Consider the following 16,153-nt stretch of genomic DNA (forward strand, 5'->3'; position numbering starts at 1 on the left):
CCCCAAACTCCATCCTATTCTGTTCTTTCCTTTTATTGGCATGTGCCGACAATATACTTTGCATTCTTTTTCTTCGTGGAGAAAACTACCAAGGGCTGGTGGGCAGGCTAATGCCCAGAAGAAATTTCAGCCCAGTGAGTCATTTCTACACTTGAATGTGCCTCATTTTCCTAATGTTGCCTATGCTATAATCTCTTGAAGTGATTTTCAGTACATTTCCCTGTGTGCTATGTGTTGTCATTTGAGGTCAGGAAATTGAAACTTTTACAATAGTAGCTCACATTTTCAGGTCACTTTAGTTAACAAAATGTCTTGTCCTTATAGTTGACACAATAAATACGATCCTCATTTTATAGGCTAGGAATCAGATACATAGAGTCAATGTTGGGGGCCAGATCCAACCAATGTCATTCATGTTGACTTGTGGTGCTTATGGAAGAGGATTAGTTGTAGAGTCAGAGACCCTGGATTCAAATTCTGCCCCTTCCACTTATTCCTGGTGTGACCTCCAGTGACCACTCCTGGCCTGCTCAGTTTCTTCATCTCTAAAACGTGGGAGTTGAGCTAGGCTGGATGGCCTCTGGGTTCCCTTTCAGCTTTAGCCCTAGGATTCTATGATAAAATAAACTGTAGAGTCTCTTTCAGACTTAAATCTATGATTTCTCTCTGTTGTTTCTACAAGGCAATGTCCAGCCTTTTAATGCATTTTCTTCTTCCAGGGGTGTGGCTGTTTGATTTCTAGGTGTCTACTATCAGTTTCTCTCTACCTGAGTATGGCCTGTATTGTTTTCATTTATTTTTTGCCTTTCTTTGTATCCCAGTCACTTAGTGCTATGCCTGGCATATAGGAGGGACCTATTAACTGCTTGTTGACTTGACTAGTAATGCTGTAAAAGGTTACTGACCAAAGAAAGGAACCCTGCTGAGAACCATGTTACGAAGGGGTGGGAGTGAGACTTCATAAATAAAGAGTCTGACAACAGAATTTAAATAAATAAGCTGCATTATCTGTACAAAAAATATAAATACAGGCTTGTGTTTTTCAGGGAGGAGTCACATCCTTCCACAGTATTTAGCAACCCTTCTCCTCTTATTTCGATGCTGCCAAGTCACAGTTCACAAACATTTGAAAGTACATTCATTCCATGCAAGAGAGCTCAGGGTTTTCCATTCCAAATTGTGGCTCTCTGGGGATTTCTGCAAAGCATAGTCCCAGGTGCAAAAACCGTACTGGTGATTGCACTGGAAAGGTTTCACTAGTTATGAAATGTACAGTTTCCCACTGTTTTCCATTAGCTACTGAACTAGAAACAATCACTCCATTATTATTAAAGGGATCTGCCCTTTATTCCATGCAAAACTACCATGTCACAAATTAAGCTCCTCTCATTGCCCCATCATCCCACATGTAAGAGTTTACCATGTATTCTGTACACAGTGAATGAATGTATTCCCAAGTTAGATGTCAAGTGCCATTTAAAAGAGAAAAACATACAATATCACCACCGATTTGACAGGAACACAATTTCAGGAAGATCATTAAAAGGTTCCCCCCCCACCCCGGATAGTTTTATCTGGACAACATCATGTACAATTATTAATATTGCACTTTTTATACAAGAAATCCTAATAAATATACACAAAAGATATACAGACATAGAAGACATTCTCTTTTTATTTTAAATAAAACTTACACTGATTCTAAGTAACATGATTTCTGGGAGCCCATTTCTGGAGGAAGAGGAAGTACGGAGAGATACACATTCTGACCATTTCCTCATTGCTTCATGGGGGAAAGATACGGCAGAGGAACATTGCCGTTGACCTTGATGTCGACTTCCCCAAATGAATTTTAAGGCTGAAGATAGAGCTGGGGCACTGGTGGTAGCACTCCCAGAGTTGAGTAGTGCCTTATCCTGGTGTGGGCAGAGAGGCAGCACTGTGGCTCACTCTAGAGGCACTACCCCTCCCCAGTCATTAGTGTGCTATGTATGGCATCGGTGACCAGGTTTTGCCATAACAAGGGAAACGGGAAGTTGTTCCAAAATCAGTCTCCCAAATAAAGTCTTTGTGTGCCTTTGAAGCATAATGGTGATTAGTGTTGGGGAGCTCATGGTTGGTTGAATGAAGCTTTCTAATACAAAATAACAGGGGGTTACAACCTTGTTTGACTGCCAGAGCTACAAAGGCAGAAAGGCCTCACAAGAGCCAGGTCCTTCCACTGCCCAAGACACACCTACTTGTAAGGCACGGAGAGAGAAGGCTGAAGCTTTCCAGTCCCTGCTATTCCACACATAGCTCCTACAGTGCCATTGGCCAGTCAATAGAAAGCCCCTGCCACTACAAGTCACTAGGCCATCCTGTTTGAATGCTGCAGCATAGAAAAGAATGGCCTCAAATGGGGAATTTCGCTTCCCCAGAAGCCTCCCTCATTCCCAAGGGAAGGATTTGGGCATTTACCAAACAGAAAGCACTTTGCCAGCTCTGAGGGCTGACTTAAGGGAGCACATGCCCATGAGTTGAAGGGACACATGGCATTTTTGAGCCCAGCATAACTGGTTCTTATGAGGCAGGGTTATGCAAAGGAAAGTGGGCTGGATTGGAATCAGAGGTTGTGGGTTCAAATCCCAGCCCTGTTGCTTACTATGTGACCTTGAGTAAGTCACTTAACATATTTGGGCCTTGGGTTTGTCATCTGTAAAATAGGTTGGAATAGATGACTTCCAATGTCCCTTTCAACTCTTAAGTCAAGGACGACCTCTGACATGGTACCAGACTATACCTCCAGTTCCCATTGGAACTGGGTTCCATTGGAAGGGTGTACGCACCCTTTCCCTGTCTCTTTCCCCATCCCCTTTGTTTTATAGATAATACTGTACCTCATAATTCTTAGTCCTTCTTCCTTCATCCCCTTCACTATCAATTCATTCCCTTTATATCCCATTCACTTATGACCTTATTTCCTACTTTCCCCCTTAAAGAAGGAGAAGGGCTGGGTTCTAGACTGGTTCCCATTCCAGCTCAATGCCTGCTCTTCTTGGTTCCCTCCAGTCGTCCTCATTATGACAAAGAGGATATGGCAGGCAGATGAGACAAACTGAGACAATCCTGTGTTACACACACACACACACTCTTCTAAAACAAAACAAACACCCTGTTAGTTGTCCAAAGTTTGTGTAAATACATACAAATCTACCCCCTCCACTTTTTTTTTTTTCAATTTTCCTCCTCCTGTCTGTTGAGCTAACTAGGCATGGTGGAGGCTTTGCCCCTTGGGGCCCATGGCATCGGTGGTGGCTTTGGTGGACTTCACCTTTCCCTAGCTTCTCTGTGTCATCGTAGGGGGAAGCCCCCTTAAGCAGCTTGCTTCTTCTGGGCCTGACTCAGCCTAGAACCTTTTTCTTCCTTTCCTTTTATAATTCTAGCTATTCCTGCCTTTATCGCATTCTATCTTCCAGAAGTGTGGAAGGGAAAGCTTGTCGAGGCCCTTATAATCAAGGAGGGGGTCCAGGGAGGGAGTCAAATGAGGGTGTGTGTGGGGGGTGGGGAGGGAGGCAGAAGAAAGGGGAAAATAAATAAATAAAATGAAGAAGGCTTGAGTTCTGTCCCGCTTGGTTGCACCAGTCCTTTGTGTGGGGCCAGAGCAGAGCAAGGCCCTGCTCCCATCTTCAGGCTTTGCCGCAAGTCCCACAGCAGCGAGATTTGAACTGGGTGAGCTGGCAGAGTTTCAGCTGCTTCACCTTTTCGCAGTACCTGGTGGTGTCTCTGCACTCCACTGGGAAAGGAGGAGGGGGGGTGGGGAGAAGGGACAGAAAGGAAACGATGAAATAAAGACAAATCAACAAAGGCCATTCTGTGTAGGCCAGGCAGGCTCTGGGGCGTGGTTAAGGGAGTCTGGGTGGACCAGAGGCTCTCTTTGTAGCCCTGATGCCTTACACATGTTTGTTAGGTGCTAAATACAGCTTTATGGAATTGGTGAATCTGGGCCCAGAATAAGCATGTTTCTCTTTTCAGGCTGATAGACCCCTCTTCCCATCTGATGGCATCTCCCCTGGCAGCAGAGGAGATGGGAACCTTGGCTTCCTTTTCCACCTCTCCTTTCCAGCCACCATCTAGCATTAGCCTGCCTGCGACTGCTCTTAAGGCCTTCATCCTCTCTCAGTCATGGCAAGCTTGACAGTGTAAAGGGTGAAGAAACGGACACTAAGGAAAAGGAAGAAGCCCACCATTATCTATAAAATGAAGGACAAAAAAGGGCAAATGAGAAAAAAAGAAGATGGTGCCTCTATTACATCGATGCTGTGAGAATGCATCTTTAACATGTCTCATCATAGATGTAGAAGCAATCAGAGCATACTGAAGACTCACTATAACCCACTCCTTGGCAGCTAAGATGTCAGCCTTTCAGTGAGGCACCTTTGATAATGAGAAGTATCATGAATAGAGTGTTAGACTTGAAGGCAGAAAGACCTGGGTTCAAATCCCACTTCTGACCCTGGGCAAGTGACAACCTTTCTGGGCCTCAATTTCCTCATTTCTAAGGTCCTTTCCAGTTCTAGATGTATGATCCTGTAATCCTACAGACCTAACTCCTTCAGGTCTCTTACACATAAAATTTCTCATAGAATTTTACCTCAATCATATTCTTCCTTATGTTACTAAATTGTTTATGTTGCCGTGCTCTTGCCAGCAGCCTCCCCTTCACTCCTCTAGACAGTAATCTCCTCCGGAACGATTTCATTATTCTTTGTATAGTCACCACGAAGCACAGTGCTGGAGCATAGTAGGGACTTAACTGTTTGTTTAACTGAATTTGAATGGACTAAATTCTGCTCTACTTTGAGGTAGTGTCTGATGGTAGATGAATGCTATTACAGTGTCTTGTTATTAAGCACTGGTACAACTTGTCAGGTTTTACTGTAGAGGACCTGGTCTCTGGATGCTATACTACCAGGCATGCTATAGATCTGTAATGATCTGTAATGCCGCATTACAGTGCCCAGTGAATGGCTCTGCACACAACAGGTATTTGGGAAATATTTGCTGATGTGATGAACAGAAAACTTTACAGAACAGGAAAAAGACAACATTGGTGATTTGCTCTAGTTAAGGTGAACTGTTTGTTTTGTAATTTGTCATTGTTTTAGGAGCCTCTTTGCCAACTGAGCAGAACAACCAAATCAATGTCATTTTAAAAAATTCACTGTGTTCAGCACCTCCTTGTCTCTTTCACTATAAGAATGTTTTCTTGCTGACATGACAGGAAGAATGGAATGCCTAGATTAATTTTCTATTTCCTCCTTTTTGTCCTATGGTTTCTGCATTTTTCCTTAAGATAGAAACATAGTCCTTATGACAGAAGGATTTGAGAAGTGTAAAAAAACAAATCCTCAGCTAATTTGGACATTCTGCTGTGGGGATTGTGGGGTAGGGAGAGTTTGGACTCGGGGGACAGGAACATGCTCTAATAGAGTAGGAAAGTTGGAGGCAGAAAAATCCAGGCTCTAGCTCTCGCTCAGTGGCCTCAGGCAAGTCCCTCCACCTTTCTGGGCTTCAGTTTCCTCATCTGTAAAAAAGAGGGGAAGTCCACTTCCGCCCTCAACTCCTGCGTAACTATAAAAAGGGTGTCAAATAGCAAAATGCATGTGTGTTGGTGCCTTGAAGAGTTCTGGTTACTGCATGGCCACAAGGGAAGGAAACCAGATAATAGGGATGTTTGTTGTTTCATGGCGACACCCTGCAATGGTGGTTTTCCAAGTGGACTTCATGGTTTTCTTCTCTGGTGTTTATAATGCTTATTTTAATTGGCAAGGCTTTTCTGCTGCCTGCTGCCCACACGTGAGCTGGATGCTGAGTGTGTTTAGATTCCCACCGGTTGTTCTCCCCAGAGGAGCCTAACCTCTCCCTTTCTCCAGATGAGGGCCGGAACCCCCAGCTCACACCCACCATGCTTGACCAATAGAGCAATAAATTGAGAACCCAGATTTTGTGGCACATGTGCACTCTATGTGTAGATGTATGTACATATGCACATACCGTTGTACACACATGTGTACAGATACATAAGCACACGGAAAAGGTTCCTTTTGAGGACACTGGTCTATGCAGCCTGGGGACTGTAATCCTTAAGAAAACCTGTTGCATAGCACTAACCATGGGGCCGGGCCCTCGGGGCTGCCCTCTGGACCCGCAGCCCTGCTGGAATATTGCAGAGGATTCTTTTGGTTTGGAACGTACTGTTTTCGCAAGGGGTGATATTGCAGCGCTGCCAGTTGGCGGGGCGGGGTCTCCAGGAGCACAGGTGTTCTGGTACGGGTTTGTTAGTGCGGATGTGCACGCATTCCACTCGGCGAGACTGGAAGCCATAGTTGCCACATGTTGCTGTGCACAGTGTCCACAGGCTGACCCTCCAGTGTACTCCACAGGCTTCCGCCCAGCAGTTCTGAGTGCTCACAGGCCTAAGGGGAAGTGCATGGGGGGTTACCAGCGTTCTTAAGGAGCAGGAGACGGCATTACCTTCTAGAAATTTAGACCTCTACCGCAACAACTACTGGCCTTTTCTCTCAGTTTTAAATTTTCCTCCCTATACTCTCTGCAAGGTAGCTAGTACAGGTACTATCTTCATTCCCACATAGGGAAACTTAGGCAAAGAGAGGTTAAAGTGACTTGCCTACGGTCACACCACTACTAAGAGTCTCTGAAGTCCAAATACAGTGCTCTCTTCACCATATCCATGACCGGAACACAGTGGCTTCATTGGAAATCATCATTACTGTTCTGGGACTTGTCCTCTCTGTGCCTGCTGAGCTAGGGCAAACACATGGGGAATAAACATTGGGAATGAAAGGAGAAGCCAATGTGGCCCTGCCCACATAGACAGATCCTTACTGGATTGGCAATCAAGAAACCTGGATTTTAATCCTCGAGCTGTGATGACCTAATTAATGGCCATGTTAATTTGTGACCTTGGTGAAGTCACTTTCTGAGTCTTAGTTTGCTCATCTGTGAAATAAGGGAGTTGAACTAGATGACCTCTAAGGTCCCATCCAGCTATAGTCCTATTACTATGCCACCTCCTAATTGTTGTATTTATTCAGTATACTTGCATCTGACTAGAGGCAGCTGGTGGCACAGTGGATAGAGTGCTGAGTCCAGAGTTAGGAAGACCTGAATTTAAATATGACCTCAGATATGTATTAACTGTGTGACCCTGGGCAAGTCACTTAACCTTTTTTTGCCTCATTTTCCTCAACTGTAAAATGGGGATAATAACACCTACCTCTCAGGGTTGTTGTGAGAATCAAATGAAACAATAATTGTAACATGCTTGGCACATTGCCTGGTATGTAGTAGGTGCTATAAAAATGCTTATTCCCTTCCTTTCCCCGCACCCCCCTCCCCCATGCCTAATCATGGCAAAGGAGTAACCCTGGGTTCTTTAAGGACTGGCCAGCAAAGTACATGCTCTGCCAGCCTGGAAAGGGCTCAAATTCTATCTTAGTGATAGAGAGTTAGTCTGCAATCTGAAGACTAGAAGGGTTGGCCGAAAGTTGGTGAATTTCTTTGGATATAGCAACCCTTAAGGACCATCCACTAAGTTCTAGAATGTTCAGTGCTGGTTGAGGGAATAGTCATGCTAACAGAATTGGAGCTCTTTGACTACTGAGGTAGTGGGGGTCTAGGTGGGTGTGCTTTATATGTGACTCTCTTCTTCAGTGTTGCTGTCTTGGGATTTTGAGGAGGCAGGACCAATGTCTGTTTAATGGGCTTTATACAGCCCTGGATAAAGCAGAGAGAAGAAGGATGTTGACACAAGTAAGCCAGGGAGTGTATGGCCTTCTGTTCTGCAATGGACAGGCAGCTGAATGTACCTTCAGACAGAGCCTGGCTCTCAGGAAGACTGCTGAGGGAGAGATGAGGTGAATGTTTGCTTCTGTGGGAATTGCTTTGGCATAGACCAAATGGGATGCCTGTACTGAGAAAATCTCTCTTATGTGACTCAGGGTTAGAGGACAGTCCTAGGCCACTGTCAACCCTCCCCTCCCCTCTCTGCCCTGGGAATATCAAAGATCAGGGTCAGGGTTTTCTTGGCCTGAGCTGGCCTTCTGATTGTTATGGGGCCAGGGATAGATCTTGTTGAGGCCCTTTCGTGGGTTCAGTGGGTAGCATTCTTTGCCCAAACGGTGGGGTAGGCGCACCCAAGTTTACTCATTTAGCAACTGGTGTTCTTGTCTTATCACCCTAGCCTTCAGTCTCCCCCTATATCTCCCCCTCCACCCCCGAAGGTTCTGAAACTTTGGAAAGTGAATGTGAGTGATAGAGTGAGGTGGTGAAATCCTATCCTTAGGAACTGGAGGGTGGGAGGGAGAGTGAATTTTGGTTAGAAAGCTCTTCAGTTCCCATTTCTGTGGGAGAAAGGATGCAGGGGTTTTCTTACCTTGGGAGGGCACTACATTGCTCAAAAGGTAAGGAGATTCCATCCCTTGTCTGGCAGAAGACCTGTCTGTGCTGCACGGCCAGGCGGGGCCCGATGCATGGCCCATTACACTGTAGACCAGGGAGAAGAAAGGCATTGTGTGAAAGAAAGAGAGGGATGGAGTCCAGCCTCTTCTGAGAGAGTATTCTTGGTGAGGGGTAGGAGGCATAAGGATCAGAGCCTGATCCTCCAAATGGGCTTTAGTGAATTCAAAAAGACTTGGAGGCATAGGGACATGGGACTCTTCTTATTTTTAGTTCCATCCAAAATCAAATTACTCAAAGACATGAGAAATTGGGAATGAAAGAGTCACTGGATGATTAGGATTGTTTTCCTTATAGCTCAAATGCACTATACTCTATCATAAAGTGGTTACTAGTAACAAATGAGGAGCCAGATCAAGAATCTTTGTTTTTTCTCTTCCACATTGATCATTTGAAAGTGTATCTTGCGATAAAGTTTGAGAAATGTAAGTGGAACCCTGGGAGTGGAGGACAGTGAAAACAATGTGGCCCCCCACTGAGCTATTGCTTTTCAAAACCAATAACTCTTTATTTGTAAAATTAAGAAGCCAAACCTTGCCATCTCCCCAACTTGCCCTTGGTTTCATAGTCTCCAGGTTAAAAACTGGGCAGAAAAAATGAAGGAATGCACATCTCCAAGGCTTGCCAAAATAAGAGCATTCTGTGGTGATCATGGGGCAGATGTGAAACCTGGGGCATGAAGGGAATGGAGTTTGGTACACTTGGGAAAATGCCAGGGGGAAATGATGGGGGAAGCCAGCCAGCCCTTTGGCACTGACTTGGCCCTACTCTATTGCTGAGGAAAGCTTTTTTGGGAACTGAAAGGGACAATCTAAGGTCTCAACTCCCCTTACAATAAATGCCACTATAATAATCATCTCTGGAAGACACAAATCTCATTGGGCTTTAGCCAATTCCCCACATATCTCTAGTTGTATTCAATACAGCAAAAAGATTGACAACTCCTTTCTGATCATTATAGTGGGATGTAGCTTTATACTTAACTTCTTAAGGCAGTGAGTCACTTCTGGGCCCTTAAAGGTCCTTTCTTGGCTGTGATGTTCATAATACCACAGGGAGTTATTTAGGAGCAGGTGAGAAATTTCAGCCATAAAGGGCATCAGACCAAGCCAGGTTTTTGAAGGTTGAGGAAATATTTTTAATTCCCCAAGGGAAATGCCAGCATTATTTCTCCTAGCTTTGTCGAAGTAAAGGAGATGGAGAAATAAGAATGCACATGTCACTGTTACAAAGGCATTTTCATAGAAATGTGGGTGTGAATGTTTGGATAGGGACACATTCTCCTGTCTCAGAGCCCTCTGAACAAATGCCACCCTTCAGTGCAATTCAAAACTTGATTGTCAGTTCTTGAATGGCCTAAATAAAATGGAAGATTTTAGCCTCAAACTGATAATGGCTGTTAGGCTACTATTTCATGTGCAGGACTTTTCCCATTTTCTAGGCTTTTGGGGGAAAAGTAAACCAACTACCTGCTGTACAGTCTCGGGAATGGGAATTGCATTCCAAATGATAGTCTTTCTTTGCAAACTTCTTTTCTTGCAATTATATCTGGCTTACTTTATTCTTATGTTTGTGAAGTAGGGGTCGACTTGGAAATGGAACGGTGCTTGAAATGACATATTAAAGGTATTGAGGTGATACCTACTGGATAGGATTCATCTTCCGTAACATTGTCAGGCAGACAATGAAAAATACGCCCTATCAGAGATAAGCATGAGGGTGTAGGTACCTCTAGCAGACCTTAGAAATTATAGGAAAATGTGAAAATCTAAAGGGATGATAAGGCAGAGAATAGCAGGGTACCAGGAAAGACATCAGGAGAGTGAAAATAGAGAATGAGGTAATAAAATTTGGGGAGTAGGTTATGATATTAGGCATGAGGAAGGGGACTTGAAACCGGATGAAAGAGAGATGGGCAAAGAAGAATATTCTACAGAAGAAGGGGAGGCCACAGTTGTGGTATTCTGCTCATACCTTTGTAAGCAACTATAAAAAAAACTGAAAAATTTACCTTTAAAGTGAAATTAAAAGGTGTCTAGTCCCTTACCTGGCCCCAACTAGAGAAGGCCCACTCCACACAGAGCTGCTGATTACATGCTTGGGTGTCCACAGGTCGTTTGGCCAGTTGGGAACACATATCATTGGACATAGGTACCGAGACTCCAGTGGCTTTCAGCTTTTGACATGTAACTCGACGAGTCTGGACCCCTCCCCCACAGCTTCGAGTGCAGGATGACCAAGAAGTTACCATCCACCTGTTAGAAGAGGAGAGAAGGGTTAGGCAAGCCACGAGGACTTGGATTGCATCATGGGTTGCCACAAGAAGGAGATTCCCAGATGTCCAAAGTTTACCTTTCTCTATGTAGATACTAATTTGTGGTAATCTGGACACATAGATGTCACTTTTCATAACCAATACCGTGGATCGATTTTGTGTATAACACAGTGTGGAATCAACAGGCAGAATTCTCTTTAAATGTTTAGACGATGGACCCAAAAGGAAGATTTTGAAAGATACCCAGAAAACTAACAGTGTCAGCTCATGTAAGGATTAGAAGATCATGAAGGTGCTACGTGTAAGTCCTCCCCATGTTGGTAGTTGTCATACTCCAGAGACTCTCAAGACCATTAGAAGGGGAAAGAAGGTTTGAACTGGGTCTAGTTAATGCCTACCTATGCTGAGAAAGGGTCATCTCTACCACACACCTGACATATGGCCATCCAGTCTTTGCTTAAAGACCTTACATGAGGCAGAACCCAGCAACATATGAGGAAAGTCATTCTACTTTTGGGTTGTTGTGATTACTAGGAGAGAGTCAGCATGGCAGAGTAGATGGAGAGCCAGCTTTAGAGCGAGAAGGACTTGTCTCTAATATAGATTAGTTGTGTAGACCATGGGTAAACTCTCAGTGGCCCAGGCAACTAAGTCCATGTTAAAGATTCACACTCTTTCAGTAGAGAGTTTCATATTAGGAGTTGCGCATGTAGAAAAAAATCTCAGAATACTGTCCCGTACCCCCAACATGTTTGGAGGTTTTTCTGTACATTAAGCCTAGATTTGTCTCTGTAATTTTCAACCTTTGCTCTTAGTTCTACCTCCTGTGACCAAATGGAACAATTCTTCTCTTTTGGCTTGACAGCCCAGTGCTTGACACATAGTAAATACTTGACTGATTGATAGCCCTTCAAATTCTTGTAGACAGCTGTCATGCTCCCAACCCCTAATTTTGCTCTTTTCCAGTATAAATATACCTTTTCCCTTTAATTAGGCTTTCTCTTACAGCATGAATACAAGGCCCTTTACCATCTTGGTTGCTCTCCTCTGGACACTCTCAAGCGATAAATGTTTATTAAGTTCCTACTATGTGCCAGACACTGTGCTAAGCACTGGGGATCTAAAAAGAGACCAAAGGCAGTCCCTGCCCTCAAAGAGCTCACAATCTAATGGGGGAGACAATAAGCAAACAAATATATACAAACAAGCTAAATTCAGGATACATTGGAAATAATAGAGGGAAGGCGCTAGAATTAAGAGGAGTTGGGGAAAGCCTTCCTGTTGGGACTTAAAGGAAGCCAGAGGAGGCAGTAGCCAGAGATGAGGAGGGAAAGCCAGAGAAAATGCTCAGAGCCAAGAGATGTAGTGCCCACAATTGTGCATAATGTTGGCCATATCAAGGCAGAGGATGATAGCTCTACCGCCTCCTTTGTCCCAGACACCATGCTTCTCACCATGCCACCTAAGATGATAATAGCTTTCTTGGCCACTATCTCACATTGTCGACTCATATTGAGCTTGCAGTAGTATAATAAAACTCTTAGGTTATTTTCCAATGAGCCATTTCTTAGCTCTGTCTCTTTCATGTTGTATTTGAGAAATTCATTTTTTTAAACTCCCTGTTACATTTCATCACATTTGATTTTGCCCAGTGCTTTAACCTATCAAGATATTCTTGAATCTTAACTTATTTAAGAAATTATCTATCCTTCAAAACTTTGTGCCCCCTGAAAATTTACTAAGAATGCCCTCCCCTCTATACTTTTATCACGTCAGTTGGCAAGAATTCTAAAGGACATAGCAAAACATAGATCCCCAGGGCACTCTATTGCAGACTGCCTTCCGCTGGTATTGAACCATTAATTACTACTACCTGGGAGGTCCAGCCAATCAACCAATTCTGAATCCACTTAATTACATTACTGTCTAGCTGGTATCCCTTAATTTTTATCTATGAAAACAGCATGAGAGACTTTCACATGTTTCACTAGAATCTAGTAAAATGATATTTATGGCTTTTCTCTGACATCAGTTGAGTAATCTTAACAAAAAAAGAAGTAAGGATGGTCTATAATGATCTGTTCTATATGAAACCATGCTGACTATGACCACCACTTCCTTGTCTAGATGTTCATTAGCTAGTCTTTCAATGTATCAGTCTAGAATTTTGCCAAGAATTGAAATCAGGCTCATTGCAGACTCTAGTCTCTTCCTTTTTCTGAAAATTGGGATAGTTGCCTGTTTCTCATCTTGCTGTACTTCTCTCATTCTCCCAAAGCTTTCAAAGCTCACTTACAGTAGGTCAGTGAGCACATCTGTCAGACCTTTCAGTACTTAAGAATGAAATCCATCTGGGCTTTGTTACTTGAACTTGTCAAGGATGGCTAGCTGCTCACCAATTATCTCCTTATCTTGGATATCAATACACATTAATCATTTTTCTTCTGTCCTTTTTGTTCCAAAGATCCTTTTGGCAATGCAAACAGAAGTGGAAACCTTCCTGAAACCCACTCCTTCTACTTTTGCCTTCAGGGGCCAAGCTGACCCAATCTGATTATTCTTTTATGTGCCAACTCTTTAAGTACTTGAAGACAGCCTTCAAGCTCCCCACAAGTTAACCTCTCCAGTTGCTTGGTGAGATCTTCTTTTGGTCTGGTTTCCAATTCCCTTACCATCCTGGTCTCTCTTTTCTTGATGTGCTTCAGCTTTCATAGTCTTTCCTAAAATGTGGCATTGAGATCTTGACACATTACAATAGATGTCAATGTGAGAAAAACATTGGAAACATAAATAGACAAAAAGTTGTTCATTACTTCTTAGCTATTTCATTTAGAAAAACAAAGGTGGCTTTAATCTCATGGAAAAAAAAGTCTTCTGATGTTGATGAGGGAGAATGTCTGCTTTAAGCATTTATAAGGAACACCTGTATTATCTCTAAGGAACAAAAATATAGAAACCTGGTTTCCTCTGTTTAACCATGATTCTACATCTGTTGGTGAGAATGACCAGGGAGATCCTTTTATTAACTGTGTTAACCATTACTGTGTTTTCTGCATAAAAATTGTAGGGATTAGCCTTGCTAAATATAAGAAGTGTGTAATCTGAAGAATGATAAAAGGTAAAAGAGGTGGTGATATTCCCTTCCTGGAAAATTGGGATTTTGGAAGAGGATCCCTGGGGGAACATGGAACAAAGTGGTTGTTCATTTTGCTAGGAAATCTAGGTTTGTGGTAACTTTGCATACTGCAATTGCCTTGGAGAGAAGATTCCTCTGTATACAGTCCCAACCAACAACCCAGCTCAGCAGAAATGCCCACAGCCATGATTACTTGGGAAGTAAGCAGGAGGTACTTTTTAACACTCCTTAGGGGCACTGAAACTCAAGCAGACCCATCCATTATTATTTCATTTACAGGACTAAATTAGGTTGATTGACTCCAACCATCACCAAATCAAATTAAAAAGTTCCTGGCAAAGAAAAGATCTCTTCTTCATTTCACACAGCTTGGCAGGGCTGAATTTGCAGCTTCTTATGTCCCTGGTGAATCTCAGGCCTGCGTTTCAATCCACTTTGATTTCCAAATATCCATTTCAGCAATTTCTCTGGAGCTGGGGTGGAGGTTGGGGAGGGGGGAGAAGGTACAGGCTATGTTACAGTTCAGGAAGGGTATAAAAGGACATTAATCATTCCCATGGAAATGTTCCCGTCAGCAAGTCAAACTGCTGATATTAATGAGTGTGTTTCATATTTCATTGAGTCTCTCCTGGTTTCAACTGTTCCTTATGACTCAGCTGGCAAAAGACAGAACAGTCGCCTAAGAGGTGAACGTCTTATGGAAAGGTAATAAAATGGTATTGTAGCAGTCTGTGCCTAGCCCTGTTACAGCTGGGTACTGACCCACCACATTCAACCAGTATGGCCCCAGGTTAACTGAACCCATTCCTTCCCCATTGACCAGCATCCTAAAATCAGGGGGCCCATTCTTGGGGGATTTAGAGAGGAGATGAAAAACAAAGAATGATTGGTGTCCATCTGCTCCAGTCTTGGAGTGGAAGGATAAAGATTGGGTAAAATCATGATAGGGTTCTAGGTTCTAATGACCACAAAGTTGTACAGTATGCTGCCAGTGACCTTTGGAAGGACCCAAACCTAGAACACAGCAATCTTTGGAACTGGTAAGAATGATGGGGGGGACGGAGATTTGCTTCAACTTTAAGTAGGTGTAGTGTCAAGATTATGTCCTGAAGAAATAAATGGATAAATATCTCTTAACTGAATCTGGTCTATTGATTAGTCAAGTTACTAAGAGAAGAAAAAGATGTAAGGCTTTTCATGCTTTCCCAGTACCATAGTTGAGAGTATCTTGTGAATTAGGCAGCTGACAGGCAGCTTCTCCAGAAGAAAGCTTGCTATGGTGGAAAGTGCACTGAATTTAGTCCTAGAAGACCTGAGTTGGAATGATGTCTCTCTGTGACTAACTAGTCTCTTTCCCTTGCTTCCCTATCAATAAAATGGAAGGGTTGCACTAGCTGATCACAAAGGTCTTCTGGAGATCTACATCCTGTGATCCTATGACATGAAACTCTAGCCCTGGGTCTGAGTGACATAGGTTAGATGAAGTCCAACACAGATACTCTGCTGGACAGACTCACCGGGATGGGCAGTCTCTTCGGTTGCAGGCTACAGGTTGGACAGCTGGTTTAGCCTTTCCTGCACAATATGAAGGGTTGACCTCGGTGTTATTCAGCACACACTTCAGCTGGAGTTGTTGAACTCCTCTGTTCCCACATGAGGCTGAACATCCCACCAATTTGTCCACTGACCACCAGTATTCTGCAGCAGCCACAATGTAAAATTGGAAAATAGCCTTGGGTTACTTATAGTGCTCTCTCTTCCCGGTGTAACTATTAATCCCCTTCCCATCACTCCAAGTTTGGTTTTATGGGTCATCCTTACACTAGAACTTTTCTTTATTCTCTTTCCACCCCATAATGTTACTTATTTCTTCAGATAAATATGTTTTAAATTTAAGAATTGTTTATAATAAGATCTTAGTTAGAGGATGAAGGGATCTGAAGTCCCAGAACCTAGGTTTGGCTGTGGCATTTACTACCTTTGTGAGTAGCGCAAGTCACTTTACTGGTATGTGCCTCAGTTTCCTTATCTGTACATTGTATGAGATCAAACAATAAGCACTTACTAGGCACATACCATATACCAAGCACTATGATAAGTGCTGGGGACGTGAAATGATATGTAGAAAATTAGAGTTTGTTTTACTTTCTTATGTTGTATATGTGTGTGTAGGTAGGGGCAGGAGAATATTTAAAAATACTTGTGGGCTTGTAAATTTTTAG

At 43.2% G+C, this 16,153-nt stretch overlaps 1 protein-coding gene across 2 annotated transcripts in view; it reads right to left on the reverse strand.

Annotated features, from left to right (window-relative positions):
* Window positions 1-1,036: 1,036 nt before the first annotated feature.
* The window catches only part of ADAMTSL1 (ADAMTS like 1), a 397,281-nt gene continuing 382,164 nt past the window's right edge, over window positions 1,037-16,153 (reverse strand). For both annotated transcript variants that reach the window (XM_027862672.1, XM_027862671.1), the window contains 5 exons: window positions 15,449-15,629; window positions 10,568-10,775; window positions 8,438-8,547; window positions 6,238-6,458; window positions 1,037-3,775 (listed from right to left, as the gene is read on the reverse strand). In XM_027862672.1, the coding sequence (XP_027718473.1) occupies window positions 3,669-3,775; window positions 6,238-6,458; window positions 8,438-8,547; window positions 10,568-10,775; window positions 15,449-15,629 (827 nt within the window). In that variant the 3' untranslated portion in view covers window positions 1,037-3,668. The remainder of the gene's footprint in view (window positions 3,776-6,237; window positions 6,459-8,437; window positions 8,548-10,567; window positions 10,776-15,448; window positions 15,630-16,153) is intronic.

Source organism: Vombatus ursinus, unplaced genomic scaffold (genome assembly GCF_900497805.2).
Source record: "Vombatus ursinus unplaced genomic scaffold, bare-nosed wombat genome assembly UNPS02014770.1, whole genome shotgun sequence".
Taxonomy (NCBI): Eukaryota; Metazoa; Chordata; class Mammalia; order Diprotodontia; family Vombatidae; genus Vombatus; species Vombatus ursinus.